The sequence below is a fragment of the Chiroxiphia lanceolata genome, chromosome 5 (assembly GCF_009829145.1).
Source record: "Chiroxiphia lanceolata isolate bChiLan1 chromosome 5, bChiLan1.pri, whole genome shotgun sequence".
Lineage (NCBI taxonomy): Eukaryota > Metazoa > Chordata > Aves > Passeriformes > Pipridae > Chiroxiphia > Chiroxiphia lanceolata.
The window spans coordinates 58,568,190-58,588,292 of NC_045641.1; the positions used below are offsets into that span (position 1 = coordinate 58,568,190).

Consider the following 20,103-nt stretch of genomic DNA (forward strand, 5'->3'; position numbering starts at 1 on the left):
AGGGCCAAGAACTGATCCCTTCTGGGAACCCACTGAAAACATGTGGCACAATCAGCTCATTTGTGTTTCACATATGGAAGTTTCCTATTTCTTTGTCACACTGAATGTGGCTTGTTGACTTTATCTCACTCCAACTTCATTTTGTATAGCACCAAGTCAATTGCCTCACAACATGAGGGGTGTTAAGCTTGTAATATTGTTACAGAAAGCGATAAAATTAGAGAGGCTAGATTACCCGTTATTGTGGAATTATAAGCATAAATTAGATTTCTCTCCCTTTTGTTCCTGGACTCTTAACTACTCTCTTCTCTTCTCCATCTCTTCCCTTTATCAGAAATGAACAATAGGTAGGTTAACTTTGTTGCTTAAATATTTTCATATTATTTTTTACAGTCCTTCAGTATCGTCGCATACTGAAAATAGTTTAAAGAGCTCCTTAGAAGCACTGTTTAGCCTTTTCAGATGGAAATTTTCTAGGTCTACTAATTAAAATGGCCAGCTTTGAGTAGCTGCTTATATATTCTCTTCCGTTGTTGTTGGGATAAAAGTAATTTCATTACCATCCTGTGGGATGGCTGTATCATCTGTTCTTATATAAAAAGCAGTAATTCAGAACCACCCCCTCCCAAGAATATTCAATTAAACATTTTGATCTTCCTTCTTCTCCCCCCAATAACTGCAGCCAAGCAATGACCTGATCTATAATTAAGATTCTCTTGGATCCTGACAAAACTCAGAAGCAATCTTTTTCTCTCTGAACTGTATTTTCTATTAACTCTTTCTTGTTTTCTGGAGTCTGATTTATGTTAATTCTCAGTAATTTTACCTTTCTTCCAGTAACCCAAATATATGACACTTAATGTTTCCATGGTAAGCAGGATTGTTTCTCCCCTGTGGCTTTCTCTTCACCTGCCATGGTGACATGGCAGCATGGTTGGTTGTTTTTTTTTTGGTTTAGACATGTGCTGAAATGTTCATAGATGATTTACAATCAACACTAATGCTTTATTGGCTAAAGATGTTCTCTCAGGTTCTCTTGATCCTCTGTTCCATGGGGGCAGCTTGAAGAGCTTGACCATCTCATTAGGACTGCAGAGACTGGGCTGGAGGAGATGTTTGTTGCAGGGAAGGGCAGGGCTGTACTGCCTGAGAGCACACTGGCACTGCGCCTGCAGCAGCGTGCCTTTGTCTCACTGATGGGGACACAGTGCCAACCCCTACTGAGTCTCCTTTCCTTCTTCAACCTGCCTTTGTGGTGGGGAAGAAAAAAAAAAGAGAGTAAATCCATAGCAGTCACAAGAGAGACCACTTTAAGATGGGCAGTTTTGAATGGCAAGGCACGAAAGTCAGCGACACCTGGCAAAAATATGCAGCTGGGGATGGAGGAAGTTCTTGCACAACCTTAATATGCTGCTTATCTGTTGTAGGTTTATTTTATCCCTTTCCAGGCACTGTGACTTTGCCTCCTCCTGCTGCTTTTCCTCTGCACCCTTGCTTTTCTGGCTCTGCTCCTCCAGGGTCTCTGCCTGCAGTTTGCAGCTTCACTCCTGATTCTGCTCAACTTCTTTACGTCTTGCAAGGGGATGAGTAGCTTGGCCTCTGTTTTACCTGCCTGGGAGCAAAGGTCTGGGAATGGAAGGTACAGAGGGGGGAGGTACAGATGAAGGAGAGGGGTGCTCTGAGTGGAGGAGGGTTAGTGAGAAAAGCTGAAACGTCAGTTCACGGGCAGATGAAGACAACACTGGTTTGAAAGACTCTCCTGTGTTACCAGGACTCATGAGGGGAAAGAGCCAGCTAAATAAGCTGTTCCACTAGTCACTGCATCTCTGGAAAGAAGCAGAGAGGAGAAATAAATGCACAAGTTTGTTTTTGTTCAAGACCTGGTCTTAGGATACAGATATTTCCATCTACTGCTATTTTGGGTCCTGAACCTTAGTCCAGTACCACTCCATTTTTATTTATTTATTTTTTATAAAGTTGACTGAAGTAATGTTTTCTGGCACTGTGACATAGGAAATTGGAATACCAGCTCTCAAGTATGGAGTATCTTAAAATTATTTGTCTAGACAAATGCTGTGCATGCTTTTGAGTGTATGTTTGATCTTGTTCATATCCTGTCTCCTTGTTTCCTTTCTGCAGCTTTGAGTAGAGCTTCAAAACAAACTGGTCTGACTTTGACACCAGTAAAAGCCCAGTGACCCACCCCCACTCTTGTGATGACACAAAATGAAATGCATCTTTCTTCAGAGGGAGGTTGCCAAAGTACCAGTGCTGATGGAAGTACTGATCCACACAAAATGAGGTGCCAAAACCATTTCTGTGGGTTCCTGTGTGAATTTTGGCAGACTTAAGGCTGTACAAGTGCAACGTGGGTGTCTTGAAGTATCCATCTCGTGGTACAGGGGACCACTGGGGGTGGCTTCAAAATGCAAAGCTTTTTGCTGTGGGATGGGTTTGGTAGGGCTGGCTCATCCAGAGAAACTCTAGTGTCATGGCTTCAAAAGCCGTGTTCTCTTTCAGGTACAAAGTAGGGATGTCCTTCCTAGTGTTCTCATCGTCAAGTGCTGTTGCTGTGCTCTTCCTTTGCTTCCTGGGGTGGTAGCAGGTTTGACATGAAACATACTGCAAAGTTGCAAACTGGGAACGTTTTGACAGTCAGGGATGGGAAGTCTTTGATTGTACCTGCTGTTGACAAAGTGCCAGCTCTGCGTGCATCCGTGGCTTAGTGCAAGTGTATGGGAAAGATGAGAGGTATGTCAGATCAAAACCCAGGATGTTTCTACTGAAAGCAAGGCCTACGACTTGTTTACTGGAAGGTTTTCTTTAATGTAGTTGTTCATTTCCCTGTCTGGCCAGATCACACTGAAACAGGATTTGACACCTAACCGACTTATTTAGTGCACGGTACTTAATGTGCAACACTCAGCGGCAGCAGCACTGAACACGAAGTCCTGCCAGTGTTGTTCCTCCTTCTGCCCTGATAGTAGATATCTGTGTGATAGAGGGGGCAGCAGTTTGTGCAGGGCAGGGTCTAAACCCTGTGGCAGCTAAGGTCATTGCTAGCCAAGTGCTGCTGATCCTTGAGCTCTGAATCAGGCAGGGGAGTTTATCTCTGGGGTAGGGTGATATGACCTGTAGATTTCTTCATGTTTGTTTTGCAAAACCACTCCATTATTTTTCTCCTTCCATTGTGCTCAAGCACCTTTTTTTGAGTTCAAGAACGGGTTTACATGTGTGTGGTGTGTTTTTTCTTTTTAAAACTTTACACATATCTGCAGTTTCATCCATTATGTCTATGAGCTTTGGGCAGCTTTTATAAAAGCTTATTCATATTTTCCATAATCAACTCAGGCTGTCTGCATTTAGGTGAGATAGTCTGACTCTTCAGAACTTAAGAGTGCTGAAAGAAACATTTAGGAGCTTAAATTTGTGTCCTTTCTTTTCAAGTCTCAGCTTCCATGCTTCTATTCTTAGAAACAACCAACCAACCTGATAAAACTCTCCCCTCAGTTCTGTGAATCTGCAAAACAAAATCTACAACTCTTTTGTGAAATAAAATGCCCCATCTCTCTTTAAGCTGCCAATACTGACCATAAAGGCTTACTTATTTTATAATAACCAGCTTTAATTAAAGAACAGAATTTTGATAGTTGGTGTGTAGGTTTGCAGCCAGTGTTAGTAAAAAGAAAGAACGATGGCTCCTGTAAGCTAAAATTCTGCTATTTAGACTTTGCAACCAACAATGAAGAAGCATTGTTGAAAAAGAAAATAAGGATTTTTATTTTTAAATGTGAAGTGTCCTGTCAGTCAGGACTGGCAAACCAGAGCATGCAGCAAACACTGCTGATGGAGCAGAAGTTGTTTCCTACCTACACCACTCAGACTAAGAAAAGATCCTCCTTTGAAAGATTCTAATTTGGTCCTTAGAGAGGAGGCTTTAAATATGAAACAGCTGAGCTGGAAAGCATCAGTGTTCTGCAGGAGGCCCCCTGCACTAATGGGAACCTAGATGTGAAATGATGATTTTTCTGAGGTCTCCCAATGGCATCCTGGTACAGTGTGCCCACTAGGATGGTTATATTTCTAGGAGGTTGTGCCTGTGGACAGAGTATGGGAGCTTCACGTGTTGCTTAACATGTGGGAGCTGTGATGAGACCTTTCAGAGTGAGCAGATGAGCAGGTTACAGCATCTCTGTTTTAAGTAACCATTCCTGAATTGCATGGTGCTAGTCATCCTTGGGGAGAGAGTCTTGTCTCCATGTAGGACAGCTGGACAGTGTCTGTGACTTCTGACTTCTCTCCCTGATTATCCTCTCCTCCTTCCTGTTATAACTGTAAAATCATCTGGGAGTTGGACTTGATGATCTTTATGGGTCCCTTCCAACTTGAGATATTCTGTGATCTCTAAAATGCATGCAAAACTAGTGGATTCTGACAGAAATGGTGCTGGCTGTGCCCTTTACAAAGGGCTTATCTGTACCCATCAACAAGGGATGATGTTACATGAGGACTGAGATGAATTTTCTTTGCTTTGTCCCTTCCCATTTCCATGATGAGGGAAGATGATAAATGAAACCAAGTGCAGTGTGCCCAAATGTTGTAAAATGCTGGTATAATGTTAAGATGTATCTGAAGCCAAGAAGGAACTGGAGTAACTATTTTATTTCAAAAGCGGCCATAAGTTAAACCAGCTGTGCAACAATCAAATGTGTTGTCCCTGCTGCTGAGCTCTTGGGCAGGAAACAAGACCATAAATGCCCACTGTTGAATTGTAAAATTTGTACACAAAGGTTTCAGCTTGCCTATAAGCTTTCTTTCACTGTTAACTTTTTGGCTAAACTCTGTGTAGTTACACAGAAGACAGCAGTTTGATGTAAAACCTGAGGTAAAAGCAAGTTCCTTCTATAGAGCCTTTAGGTGTACCTGGGGTGTAACCCAGAAAACTAGTATTATCTCACAACAAATATTTATGACTGACATTCCATACCTGGAGCGTAGCTGGGGCAAAAAAAAAAAAAAAAAATCCAGACATACCTTTTTTCTTCACTATGTAGTTTTTAATACATAACTGGTCTCTTTAAGTATCTTGTGAGGGTGCCAAAAAGCATTGGAGACCCCAGTGACTAAGTTTTGGAAGCTGAGCTACCCTCCCAGTCTAGTTGTGAGCGACGCTAGCTGGAAGTGGCATTGAGAGGCTTGTCCATGCTCTTGGTGGTTTGGAGGCTCGTGAAATGCAAACTGGTCAGTCAGGCCCATCTTGCAGCCTCTGCAATCACTGGTGGTAAAGAACTGTGACCCTGCTGCTCACGAGGTGGAGAGGAGGGCGTGGGGAGAAGTGATGGAGAGGTTCGAGTTTCTGTGGTTCTGCTGCTCAAGCTGGCAGCCTGAGAGCTGACTTAGGGGACAAACGAAGTGCATACCAGTGAGCTTGGTATAAGAGGCAAAGAAAATAAGGGGTGGGGGTGAAGGGAGAAGAATCGAGGCAAAAGAATGACTACATCTGACCTGAGAGCGTAATCCAGATGCTTACTTGGAGCAGAATTAATAATGTACTGTGAAGTCTCAGTCAGGGACCCAGATGGGGGGGAAACATTAGTGAAGGGCTTCCAGCTCAATGACTCACTGCCCTGGTGCTCTGGCCCCAGTGACTCACTGCTCTCTGGCTTTGGCTTTTTTGGGGAGAGGGTGGGAAATAGCAAAACAGGGCACTCAGCCTATTGAAAAGTTAGACTAGATCCAAGAACTATGCACTGGGGGAAGGGCAGGGGAATGTGAGAAGGATTTTCCTGTTTTGCGTGACTCCCAAGAGGCTTGGGCTAGGAATGAGCAATAGCAATGTCTGCTTGCAGATAGTGGACTTAAAAGACACAACTTAAGGGTTATTTCTCACCCTTGCCTCAGCTGCACAAGGACTTCTTTCCTTTTTCTTTTTTTCCCCTATCAATCCATATTTAGTCCTAGCTATTATGTAATTTAATTTGGGTTTTAACCATATTTTTAAATCCAAAATTCTTTTTCGGGAGGAGACAGGGGTGTTAAGGAAAGTGAAAGAATATTTTGGAACACAGAAAGGCAAGGGAGTAAACATGGTTCTTGAAAAGTCCCCTGAATGGTTAAAAATAAATACATTTCTTCTTTGTGGGTTATAGGGTGGAAACGTTTGAGTGTTTGCAATGGAAGTGTGTGCATGCATGTGTACATAATGGGGTGGATTATAAGATTTGCTCAGCATGAACTTCAGCATTTCCAACTGTGTAACCTGAGCAAGTTGGGAAGATGTGCAGATTTAATTACCATATAAATCTATTTGCTCTGAATTTCCTGGCATTTGTTTTGCTGATGACACAACCTGTATGTTATTCGCTTAGTGGATTTTTTTTTTTAATCTGTCCACATTTTTTTTTAATGTTTAAAATGAGTAAATGCTGGTGTGAGACTCTGAACAATTGTATCTGCTGTTATGGTGGATCTCTTTGCTGTTTTCAAATACCAATTTTGTGTTACTCTTCATATCCTCCCACAAATGAGGTAATTTCAGTATAGTTACTGGCTAGACAGTAAAGGAATTTACAGTAGAGTAAAATATTGAGTAACTATGCATCTTGGGTTTGATTTTTACCCTGTAGATAAATGCCTACAAATCTGAGGTTCCCTCTGTTAGTCCTTGGCAGGTACATAAGCCAGGGTAGGGTAAATTGCTGTGCCGTCTTATCATTGTGTTCTTAGGCATGAGCTGGGGGACAGTTTACAGTCCTTGATCTCTCTGTTCCTTGCTCTGGCTGCATGGATGCATTTTTTTCCTGCCATCAGAAAGCTCTTCCAGCTGTTTTGGTCCTTCATCAGTCTGAGAGGGGGGATCTCTGTGTCCTGTTTAAGAATAACTAATCAGATATGTCTACTGCCTCACACTTGATGGTGTGGTCTGTCCAAGGGGTCTCTCAGCAATCAGGTTGCAGCTGTTTCAAGTGTAGTTGCATTAGTTTTTTCAAATATTCTCTGACAAATATATTTGGTTCTCCCCCTCACTGAAATTAATGCATACCATAGGCAAACACCCTGCTACATCAAACTGTTAGAGTCCAGCCTTCTGCTCTTCCACTCTCTCCCTGTGAGAATGTTGGTGACTGACTCTTGTATTTCTTTCAGCCCCCATCTTTGGAATCGATCTCATGGAAAAATCCTGTATTGCTGCCAGGCTGTCCTCGGTTTCTCATCGTTGTAAGAGCAACACAGCAGGAGCTTGAATCTGTGCCTTGTAACAGTGATGTATCAACACATTCTCTGCCAGAAAAGATGCTTTTCTGTTCCTTGCAGGGCACATGTGTGTGAATTGCAGAGGTGAGGCTTCAGGGGCTCCATCGATAGCTCTTCTCAAAGCTGACAGATGGGTACCATGTGATACAAGCTGTGGCTGAATTTGGAGAAGAGGAGGTGGTGGCCAGCTTCCCTGCTGCTAACACAAAGAATTTCTAGAAAGGGACAAAGTTGAGAGAAGTGATGCACCTGAAAATCTGCAGACTTTGTTTGACAGTCAGCAATTTAACTGATGCCCAAGTGTCAGCAAGCATTGAGAACAGTTGTCTTGGTTGTTGGAAGCTGGTGCACACTGACACCTCCAGTCCATCACCGCTGAACTTGGGACAGGAAATTCAACAGCACCACCAGCAACATGTCTAGGAAGAAAACACTTGCCTTGAGAAAGCTTTTTAGCTTGTGTCTTGGGGTTTAACTTTGGGTTGGGCATGCAGAGCATCATGGACTTCTCTGCTTCATTGTCATCTCTGGTAGGCTTGTGTGTGCAATCCTTGATAAGAAGCATCTCTAGGCACAGTTCTTCTTTAGCTCAGCAGGGAAGGTCTCTGGTCCAAGGCCCCAGATGTTGCATGTACAAACACAGACAGAGCTGATAGTGAGGTGTGTGATGCCTTTCACAGCTCTTGCCACACACCTGAGTCAAGAGCTCGACCCATGAAGGTTGACCAGTGTGTGTGCCACCTTTAACAACTGGTGCCTTGCCTGGATGCCCCAGAGCTTGATACCTTTTGTTAGCAGCTGTGGCTCCTACTCAGAACTTCTCAGCTACCATATAAGCAGCTGCCAGATGTCTGTGAAATGTGTGCTTGGTTCCTTGAAGAGGAGATGGTATCTCCATTTAGCCACAGTTCTTGAACTCTTTGATGCTTTCTGATACATTGTGGTTTATCTCCTATACACCTTTGCTTATGTAAATCACAAAAGAGCTGGTGAAAAAATTATTCCCTTTTCTCCCTGTTATCTTAATGTGAGAGGAAATTGGGGGTGAAAGGAAGGGGGAGATTCATGCCTGTGGTGCATGTTTGCGTCCCCCACAGATGGGGCTGGTTTGTGGTGTCCCCTTTTTCCCCTGTTTCCTCCTCTTCTCTGGGAGCACTGCCTTGTAAATTACATGGACTCTTGATTCCTTTGATACAGAAGCAAAGGTGCAATTCTTTTTCCCCCTACCCCCATGATTGCTGCTGAAGCCTTACAAGAGAGAAATACCAGGCAGTTTTGTACCTACAGGTGAATGGTAGGCTTCGTTTTTATCCCATGCGTGCCTGTTGTGTAGGAGGGATGCTCCTGCCTGACAGTTCCACTTGTGAGGGGAGATTGATCCCTCCAGGATGGGGAGACCTCAGGGTGAGCCAGGAGGGAGCCATTAACTCCCAGGAGGGTAGTATCTTGAATTACTGGGTGGTTATAACCCTGGTGTGTTGCATGGCCACCTTGCCCTGGTCTGCTGAGAGAGAAGGGATTGTTTTACAGTGTGCAAGGATGGCAGCTCCCCTCTGGGGTGGCTCTGCTGGCAAGGGTGGATTGTGCTGCTACAGTCAGTGTGGAGGACTTGCAGCTAACACAGTGCATTTTCCGGGCTCAGCAAAGCTTGTCACTTGCTTAATAATTTAAATATAATTATGAACTGTCATTTGGGGCTCTTGACTTCTCTTCATTACTTTTTTAGTGAGTTCTTAGAAAGTCAGTTTTTTGAAGATGACTGTTTCATTTTTAGTCATGATAATATCTCACCTTCAGACAACTGAGGCTAGTGCTGCTCTCCTCTGGCTTCAGGTCACCTGGTGGAGAAGCCAGCACTGCCATGCACCTGAGTCTGTTTTACTTCAGAGATCTTCGTTTGATCAGACAAGAAAGGGAAAAAAACCCTTGTCCCTTAGGCAGTTGGAGAAAAGGGCCTTTGTCTGGTGGGAACGGGCAGATGGAGAGCTGCAGCCCTCAGCCCAGCTGGTCTGCAGCCAAATGCTATTTTCGAAGAGCTATCCAAAATCCGCTGTGCACCCGGATATAAGAGCTTTCCTCTGCTTTCCTCATCTGTGAGGTGATGTCTGTAGGTGCTTTGTGTTCCCCTAAAGCACCCAGGTTATAGGCATGAACAAATGTCCAGCCAGATGGGTGGTGGAACTCCATGGGGCTGCAACTGTCTGTCAGTAAACCCAAGTGCTGCTGTTTTGTTTGTCTTTTCAGGGTTCTGGGGGAAGGGAAAGATAAGGTTACAGCTGTCCTAAATCCCTGACTTTTTACAGAGGTTAAAATCCCAGCTGAACACATCTCTTTGCTGTGTGGAGGAAATAGTTTGATAATTCAAACAGACTCCTTGTACCAACTCCTTGTCTGCAGTTAGTGCTGGGGCTGCCAGCGGGGTGTGAGGATAGCAGGAAACTGGCAACAGAGCTGACTACAGAGGTATTAACAACAAAAAAAAGAAAAGAAGAAAAAAAGGCAGATTCTCAATGCAAGTGCTTTCTCTGTTTTGTTTTTTGGTTTTTTTTAAAGGTTAACTCTCTGGGTGAAAGATGCCAAGCTAAAAGCAATAGATGAAGAATTTCTTTCTTTTGCAAGCAAATATATATAGATAGATAGATAGATAGATTCTAAGTGTAAAGGTCTCAGTTTCCTCCCTAAATTGCCCTTTCCTGTTCCTGAGTGCGGGGGTGGTTGCTGCTGTATCAAAATTGAGGGTTATTCTGAGGCTTTCCAGCTATGGAAGTGGCTGATGACCACTAAGGTGCATATGGAAGCAGAGAGGGGAGGAGGAGGAGGAGGGTTGGCGATTGGAGAACGTGCTTCGAAAAGACAGAAGGAGCAGCTTAGGTGTAGGTGGAAGTTTTGAGGAGCTGGAGGCCTAATTGTGCCCAGATTGTTTCTGCTTTAGCTGTTGCTCAGACGCCTTTTCTTTCTAAATTGTCTAAGCAAATGGAGCCACTTTCAATGAGATAGTTGTTTTATTAAGAAAAAAAAAGTGACCCAGCTTTAAGCATTTGCTGTAGTAGAGAAGTGTATAACATATGAAAGATTCCTGTAAATCAAGTGATGGTGTGTTTGTAATCACTGAGTGAGAAGTCCAGATCCCTGAGTCTGTTCCCTGAGTTCTGTAGCTGTGCAGTCTGACCTGTGGCAATTGTTTTTGGTTTCTCTGTTGACCAGTATTCAAAGTTTTATCACAGACTATTAAAAGTAAGTTTCAGAATTATAATGAAACTAAAAAATCCTTTTAGAAACCGACCATTTATTTGCTATCAAATGATTCTGTTGTAGATGCAAATTCTTTTCTTCCTCACAGCTTGCTGCTTTACAGCTGCTCATGAAAAGGAGAAAGCACAAATACTGATGAACATGTTGAACGTCCTTCCCCGCCCCAAGGTCCTCTTTCTCTCTGAAGCTGAATATTTGTTTCCTCTATTGCTTTTCATGAAGTGGTTGTAGGAAAATTCCCCATTCAGAAAAGAAAAAATAAATAAAATCTGATGGACCTAACTTCAGTAAAATGGAAGCAGTATTATAACATCTGATAAGATTTTTTTCCATATCAAAACAGTAATAAACAGAAGGCTAATAAAAATATTTATTCGTGAATTTGCCAAAAATAGCTGAGTAGCTTGTGGTCATGTTGTCCTTTCTGTTGAGTCTGGTGAAGTATAACATCTAAGTAGTGTCAGACTAAGTCAATGCATAGGCATGATATTTTCAAGGATGGCATCCTGAAATTGGATGATGCTGGTGATAAAGTATCTGCATGTAGAAACCAGGGTTACAAATATTGTATCAGTCATATTTCAGCATCTGCTAGTCATCAGTCGGAATAATGCATACAAGAGTTAGAAAGAAGGAAATGTTCCAGCTTTAGGAAAGTATGTAAACAAATATAATTGACTCTTACCATTAGCCCAAATGAAAATAAATGTGTAGACTGTGAGGGAATATATTGTCCCTAAGAAAGGCACTGCTTTTTTTTTAGGTTCATCCTTGACTTCTTTCATGGTTGGGAGGCATTTCTGTCCCTTGCTTACACTTTAATGGCTGCCTACCGTGTATTATCAGTGTCTTTATTGATGCACCAGAGTGTTCAGCTGGTCTTGTGCATCCTTCTTCTTTTCTCTTTGCAGAGTGGGGAATTGTAGTTTATACTTTCATCCTGGTTGGAAAGCACCTGGATGTGAAGTCCTAGTGAGTCCTTGGGTATCAAAATTAAAGTAAACAAGGCTTTCTGGGTTCATCGTGACCCTCTTGTGGATTCCTCTGAGAGTTTGTTTATTAGTGTTATCATTTACAGTAAGTAAATATGAGGCTACAAATCTGTTTTGCCATTTGTAAAGGCTTTTCTTTAGCTAGCTTGCTATTCCAGCATAGCAACTGTGGTCCTCTGTTTATTGCCTTATGTTCGGTAAATATTTTCTTTTCCTCAGTGTCAGTCAGAATTGACTGAAGACTTATTGATTTTGAAAAAAGGCACAGTTAGCATTTGTAAGCATCTTGGAAGAGGTGCTCGAACTTCCAGGGAACTCTGTGAGAGCTGGCTGTGCTCAGGGTTTTCCAGCAGCAGGCTTCTAGGCCACAGGTGCTGCTGGAGCTGTGAAATGTGAGTACATGAGGGTGTGATGAGGGTGTGAACACACAGCTTCCCTCGTGGGTTTATACAATATTGACTTGTTTAAGTCCTAATTTAGCCTACAGGAAGCCAAATCTTGAATTTCAGTGTTTGTTTCCGCAGGAGAGAGCAAGATGAAGAGCCAAGATCAATACTGCTTGCAAAAACAGAGCAAATCAAACAAACTTAGTCTTTTATTGCATCATGCCCCAGTCGACAAAGATTCCTATATAAGATGGAAGATAATGCCTGATTGTTCAGAAAATCTCATTACAATTCATTGTACAAGTATTTTTGTACAAAAATAGAATTCTTTGTGTGAATGAGATGAGCAGGAATGATTTGTTGCAATGCAGTTTCTTTGTCTGTCAAAGATGTAATTTTCTGACGTTGGAAACAAAACCAAGAAGAGACACAGAGTTTTCAGCTATTGATGGGAACTGCACTGGAGTCTTAAGGAAGTAGATTGCAAGATTTGTGTTTTACTCATTTTGAATAAGAAACAAGCACAAAGTTTTCCTACTGCATACAGATATAACGTGTGCTGCTGGCATAATGAATTCAGTGTAATAGATAAAGTGGTAATTAGTTCTGACTGTCAGGAGCTTTAGCTCTGGGGCCTAGAAGCTGGATATGCGCTCTAGTCCTAGGTGGAAGGCAGCTTCTAAAATAGATGCATACATCATTCAGAAAACCCAATTTTTAGCAAATGTCGTAATTGCTTGGCTGCGGATGTGCAGGGCCCGTTTTCCTAGAGCACACTGAATGTTCTGCACAGCTAAAATAGTCATACGTGGTGTCAGAGTCTGTGGCTGAATATGTTTCGTTTTTGTTTTCTGCTTCAGTGAACATTAACCCCCTATATTCTGTTCCGCACACAAAATGTTCTGATGATAAATCCTGCAGGAAATGTACTTTCCTGGAGGAAACGTGCTTTCCCGTTTTTGGTGGTGCACTGTACTGAGTACCTTGTGTAGTAGGGGGAGGAGGCCACTTCAGGACATGAGTATCATGCTTTGATTTTCCATTTCTGTTGCAAGTTAATGACAGGCTCTTCTGTTGTAATGTATGCCTCGGAGAGGACTTTTGTTCTAGCTGTAGCTCTTCAACTTGAAGTAGTGATTGGAGAAGCAGATTATTAGACAGGGCTGGTAGATCCTGCTGCTGACTGGCACAGATGCCCAGTGCAGATATAAGATTGTTCTGATCAATCCTCTCCTGTTGTTGGCATGACAGACAGGCAAGGAGATAAACTTTTTCCCTGCTTTTTGTCTCCACAGCACTTCACAGAGTTCCTGGATGAATTTTCACCTGACGTCCTAGGCCAGCTCTTGAATGATCCCTTCTTGTCTGAGAAGAATGAAATAATGGAGGTGGAATTGTCTCCAGCATCCCCAGCGCCCCTCATCCAGGCAGAACACAGCTATTCCCTGTGTGGGGACTCTCGACCCCAGTCTCCCTTGACCCACATCTCGACTGATGACAACTTCAATGAAGGTAGAACACACTGAGCCCATGTTCATTTGTTGTGATGATGCAGTAATGAAATGTTCCTGGTGGGGTGATGGTGCACTAAGGGTGCATATGAATGCTTTTTACAGAGGTTACTAACTTTGCATTGTAATCATTTTGAGTCAGAAGTTGATCAAAAGAAGTGGTAGAAAGGCCAGAAATACACTTACTTCCATGTATCGAATCTGTGGTTGTTGAAGATAAATGGAGAATGATAAACCAAATGAGGATCACCATGAAGTTTGGGTACTGTAGAACAGGACTTGTAAGGAAAGGGTGAGGTGGGTTTTGTTTGTTCTTCTAGAGGAAAAGGAAAGGGAAGATCTTATTGCTGTCTATGACTGTCTTGTGAAAGGCTGCAGTCAAGACAGAGCTGGGCTCCTCTGAGATACATGGTGATAGCATAAGAGACAGTGGCTGCAAGAAAGGAAATTCCAGTTGGGTATTAGGAAATGCATTTGCACAGTGGGATTGGGTCAGGCGTTTGAACAATTATCCAGAGATGCTGTGAAGTCTTCACCTGTGGAGGTACTAAAAGCTGAGCTAGACAAGGCCCTGAGCAACCTGATACAACTTGGCCCATATGCTGAATGAGGAGTCAGACGAGATGGTCTTCAGAGATCCCTTTCAGGTTTATTAAAAACAAACCAACCAACCTTTTAAACTACACTTATTTTTCAGTGGTGAGTGTTTGGAGCTTTCTGTTATCCCAAAATGAGAATTAGGTCATCTTATTTATGTTTCTAAATACATGTGTGGGAATGTGACTTCAGATGCTGCCCCAGTCTTAGAACTGGTCTTGCTGAAGTTCCAGGGTCTTTTTCCTTTTTAAAAAAAGGCAAAGAAAAAAAAATAATGCCCATCAGGAAATAACTGGTGATCTTGTAAAGACCTAACTGCAGTTTTATAGATTCTGTGGCTGTTTGAAATGGCGATGCATAGAAAATTATGAAAACCCACAGCAGTTTTAACAGTTGTCTGTAATTCAACAGTTATAAACATCTGGAGGGGGAAAAAGGGGAAATGCAAGAATAGTGGGAGGAAGAGATGCAACCTGCTTGTTCTGAAGTGGTTTGTTGGAGGAGCAAGACCATGAATATCTGATAACTATAAGGAATAATCGCCATGTCAGACTTCCAGTCCTAATAATTGTTTTATGTCTTCACCATTAGCTTTATTGTACAAAGCAGTGGAGTATTAAGCTACATCACAATAAAAGAGAGAGAGATAAGTGCTTGTGGCTAAGCATTAACAAGCTAAGCTGTTTGTGAAGATCCACCAGACGTGTCTTCAAAGGCTGACAGCTTTGTAGTCCAGAGTGCTCTCTTAAAACAAGATGAAAACTGTTAGAGATTTCACAAGATGCCAAATAATAAAACCTGTGAGAAGTCTTTTCAATGTGAGACAGGGTTTTTGGAAATGATCTGGAAACATCATCTACAGAAAGTCTTCTCGTTTTGTATTTCCTAGCTGTTTTATGTGAATATTTTTAAATTAACTCATACAGGAGATATTAATTGTGGCAGGAAAAACAAGCACAAGGAACATCAGAAACCAAGCTCCTCTGGAAGTTAATAGAGAGAAGTTTCAAACTAGGCTAAAAGTGAGGGGAGTTTCATTTGGGGAAAAATCCTGAAGAAATTCATGCTGCTGAGACCACTGGGTAATTAATAGAGCTCTAGTCAAATGATGTTTTAAAAAGCCAAGAAACATTAACAAGTGGGGTTTAAAAATAGAAAATTAATGGAAAACATTTCATCTTGTGTTCACTCTGCAGAGTGTTTCATAAGAGAGGAGGAGGAGGAGGAGTTGTTCTTGGTGTTTGGGATTTTATTTAATCTTAACCCTGGAATCATGCTCACAACCTTTTTGTACCTGCTGACTTTACAACCATGAAACTTGAAGAAATACTTGAGAAAATTGTAGTATTGGAATGAACCTGGCCATCTGACAGATATTCAAAGGCATGACCCTGCTGATTTTTCAGTTCTTGAGTCTGTGGGAGCAGGGAAGGAGAATTTTGTGGATGGCAATACTGCAAGGTTTGACACTGGAGATTGAAAGCATCTCTGCTGTTAGATGGTGAAGGTACACGGTGCTCCTGATAACTCTAATGAATGTCAGTCCCATTGGTGGAGTAAGGGGACAGATACTGGGAGCACCAGTGTCCTTTGCGGGGACCAGGAGGTACAGGGTGTGGAGGGGGAGGCTCATATGCTCCAGGATCATCTCCTGCTGCTGGGGAACTGGGAGAGGTTTCGTGGAGTGGCAGGAGCTGAGAAATGAGGTTGGCTGAGTGACTTATTTATAGAATGTCCCAAAAAATTTTCATTCTCCAAATAATCACCCCACTGGGCAGATTAGTGAACTATTGTTTTTTCTATGGCCAGGCTTTACGATTCTGCAGGACTCTGTCCTCCAGGACTGGGAGTGAAAACGGGCTAGTGAGTAGGCTCATGAGTGACACTTTGCATGTGTGTGCACATCTGCTGTAAACACACGTGCTGTGGACCTGTGTGCCTGCGGTCAGCAGCAGTGCGAGGAGGAGGAGGATAGCACAGAGCAGTTAAGCTGTGTCTGGATGCCATTTCAGAGCTTTGCCCTTAGCTCTAGAGGACTAAGGGCCTGGTGTTATGCACGAAGCACGTGGCAAACAGGCTTTGTTCTTGCTTTGTAGTGTAGTTAGTAATGCAGTGTTTCTTGTTGAATCTCTTAGCAGTTGTCCTGGCAATGAGTGCTGGCAGGTTCTTTCCCAGGGTGTGCAGAAATGCCATTCCCTCCCAGGCCAGTGAGTGTTTATAGGCAGGCAAGGATGGGGAGAGCGTGAGGAGTGGGAAACCTCGGGGTCATTTAGGGCCAGGCCCTTTAGCCCATATGGATACATAATGTGGACTTGGAAGTGGCACCTGTTGCACATCTTACTGTCTCTCTCACACCAGCGGTTACTCTGTTCTTGTGATCTGGAGCTGCAAACTCCTTTCAGCAAAGGCAGCTTCTCAGGTGCCATGTGCTGCTGTGTGCTGAGGTGCAGGCTGGCTCCCCGTGTCGCTTCTAACTGGGTGCATGTTAATGCACCACCTGCGATGATGTGGGCAGGAGTGGCTTGTACCACATGGGTCTGGTGTCCTAAAGGGAAATGCACCTGCCTGCTTTTAAAATAGCCTTAAAAACTAGAGTTTGTCTCCTTGGTGACAGACCTGTTGGAGATGGCAGGTTGTAGTGACAGCTGGGGGTGTGTGGCCTGTCCTGGGACAGGATCCTGCTGTCTTTGTGGGCACAGGATGACGCTGGACATCGGTCTCATCCCCATGGCACTGGAGCAAGTGTGCTGCCACCAGGCAGGCCACATGTCATATGGCTCTGCTACCTGCCCTTCTGCCCTCCTCCTTCAGCTGTGCTAGCCTGTAGGAGGAGGGAAATATATTTTCTAAGTTGTTTCCATCTGTTTCAATGACACCCAATGTCTGTAGTGGTTTTTGAGCTCCAGTGTGCAGGGAAGCTGAGAACAAGGCCCACCTTGTTCAGTACATGATCTTCAAGACAGGTTTAAGTCATTCAGTATCTATTTCCATCTTTTGTTCTTCCCCCACAAGTTTCCCACAGCCTTACTAAAAATGTTTTTCATGTTTCCTTTCAACCATTATGTTGGATTGATTGTTTGTTCTGACCCCATAATCACTTTCTTGCCCACTCTTGCAGGGGAACAAGTAACTTGTGCTGGGAGCTGTTTCTTGTTGGCCATTACCTGGCTGTTACCACAATTTCTGCAATTGCTAAATTGACCTATTCCTGTAATTGTAAATCTTATATGAAGTTTTTCTAAAATGAGCTAGAAGTGTGAAACCTGGGAAACTCATAAGCCTGGATTTAACTTTTCCGAGAATTCCTGTTAACCTCAAGGTGAGAACACATTTAAGTGTCTGTAAAAGCAAGGTCCAAACACCAGTTTTCCCCACTTATTCACTCTTCTGACTTCACTGTATTGAGGCTATTTCCCCAGCTTTGTGCAGAATAACTTTCCTGCATACTTGCAGCTTGTTGCTAGTGTGGGGTCTCTCAGAAGGTGTCAGTTTTAGAGCAGATGTGTACAAGACATCTGGCATTTAGTCTTTTGGTTTCTTCCCGTGATGAAAATCTATTCTTAGATTGAATTTGCATAAACTTTTAAGAGTAAAGATACTAGAAAGAGAGAGAGGGATATTTATAGGCTTCACCTGCCTGCTTGCAGCTGGCTGACCATAACTTTTGTTTGCCTGGACTGGTGAATAAGGCATATGGCCCAGGGAGGGCTTCAGGCTGTAACATGGAAAAGGAGGCTGTGTCCCTATCCACACCAGTTACACTGCCACCTCTCTCCCACCAGGTTTCTGCTTTCTAGTTTTGAGCCCAGGCATTTTTGAGACAACTGCAGAGTGGCTGCAGAGAAGGACAGTGGATAGTCGTGAGGTGGAAAATGCTCTTGAAAGGACATGAAGAAGTTGGGGGGGGAGACAGAATAGGGCTGATGGGTAAAGGAGACCTCTTACTGTGCATTGTGGCCTTTTGGGGCACGGATTCACTTCTGACAATTGTAAATGAATAGGAAAAGAAGCTTAATTTTCTGTTATGTTTGGTGTATGTTTGTCTTCACTTTTCCAGTCTCTGCAGCCTTTTAGAAAGGGAGGGCTGTGGGTTGGGCAGGGAGGAGCAAGGCAAGACCAAAGCTTCATCAGGGACTATGGTTACCATCCTTGTGACTTGAGATGTGAATGTAGGCTCCTTCCCTGCCCTCCCATGCTTCACCTTCTCAGCTGTAGACACAGACTTAAGGATAGTGTCTGTCCCTTGTTTTGGACATTTGAGATCCATAAATGACAGCCGAGTACAAGAAATACCAAGGGGCGGGTGTGTAGCAGGAATGTGAAGGCAGAGCCTGCAACATCTGTGTGAGGTGGTGCTTCATCCTGTGAGATCAGCTCAGGTGGTAGGGATGTTTAACAGTCATTTTGCATTTTGTTTTTTAGGTGTTTTTTACTTTGTGAGACTGACAGGGCAGAGGCAGTGGACAGCCAAATAGGCATTGGTACAGTGTCTCTCCTCGAGTTGTAGCCAGGGGGCTGGGTGCATTCCTTTCTCCCTCCCTTAAGGGCTCTGCTTTTGAGACTAGTCTGGGACCTCACCTGCCTCTCTTGTTCATGCTTTCCTACTCAGGAATGCTTTGAAGTTACTTTTGGATTTGAAGCGGCTTGCCTTGGCTAAAGGTTTGACAGACTGATTGCTGAAATGATGTGTTTCTATTTTACTCTTAGCTGTGCCAAAACTGGAGCTGGCCTCAGACTCTAACCTGTATTGTTATTGGGTGTTTTACTGCTGAGGTTATGCTTTCCTGTAATGTGCTTTTAAAGCTTGAATTTTCTTTTTAAACTTCGACTCCATCTCCCTACGTGGTTTGAAAAAGAAAAACATAACCAAAACCAACCAACCAAAACCCCAAAAATTATTGTATGTGGCTCCCACTTCTCCAGTGCAAATAGCCCTTCAGCAATGAATCCAGCCCTCATTTCAGGCAGGACTATGTACACGAAAATGCTTTCTTGTGTGTGGAGTCCACAAGCAGTAATCAGTGTCATGTGCTGTCTCTTTGCATAGAGATACCTGTGGGCTTGAGGCTCGGGTTTGTCTTCCTACATTTTGTATGTGTACATCTATATGCATGCACATAATATACATGTGTATATGTGGTGTATATGTATGTCATATAATATAGCCTATTTATAGTAGGCTATCTTATATATCCTATTTTTTTTATATAACCTATATATAGAGAGAGATGCATTGTCCGGCTTTTGTTTTTCACCAAATACTGAATCGGTGTAATATGAACAATGGAAATGGAACCTCCTCTGCCCTGACTTCAAAGAAAATGGAACTGAACAAAGAAATTCACTTGTATTTTGAAAAGTTGCTGTCAAAGCCCTACTATAATTTTTGAGAGCACGTTCCTGCAACTTTTTTCCTGTATGATTTTTCTTATTTTTATGTGTTTGTTTAGGAAATGGGGAGAAAGCTGTTTAGTGGGGATAGTGTCTGTTTGGGTGATTTTTATGTGGAAATGTAGCAGTCAGTCCTGCTGATGCAATCAGCATCTGCCGATTTAAAGTGATAGAATCATAGAATATGATGAGTTGGAAAGGACCCATCAAGATCATCAAGTTCAACTCCTAGCCCTGTGCAGGACACCCCAAGAATCACACCATGTGCCTGAAACATTACTCTGTATGTGAATAACTCTGTAAGAGAGCAACTAAATTCATACTAAAGTATGAAAAGGCTTTTGAACTTTTATATGTCCAAGGTCCAGAGTTTCAGTAGGTCACTGCATCAGTCTTGTAACTTCTACTTGAGCAGCAGTGTGTCTGAAAAATGTCAGTTTTGTTTTAGAGGTGGGCATTTTGGTGCTTACTTATGGTTACTGTTAATAATCGGTTAGTTGCAGTCTGACCTCCTTTAGCTTCCAGTTCCACATATATGAGAGCTCAGTATGGCCTTTGTTCCTGTTAAAGAACCATCTGCTCTCAGAAACCTCTTTCCCTAGGTGTTTGTAGGCTGTGATTAAGTTCCCTCCTGATTTCTGGTTGGATGCAGTCTAAATGAACTGCACTTCCTTGGTGTTTCCCAAGGTAGGTGGTATCTTCTAGACTTTGAGCTATTGC

The 20,103-nt window shown here is 42.9% G+C and overlaps 1 protein-coding gene across 3 annotated transcripts in view; it reads left to right on the forward strand.

Moving 5' to 3' along the window:
• The window catches only part of CREB3L2 (cAMP responsive element binding protein 3 like 2), an 84,076-nt gene that overhangs the window by 31,353 nt on the left and 32,620 nt on the right, over positions 1-20,103 (forward strand). For all 3 annotated transcript variants that reach the window (XM_032688037.1, XM_032688038.1, XM_032688039.1), the window contains exon 2: positions 13,180-13,396. In XM_032688037.1, coding sequence (XP_032543928.1) covers positions 13,180-13,396 — 217 coding nt within the window. The remainder of the gene's footprint in view (positions 1-13,179; positions 13,397-20,103) is intronic.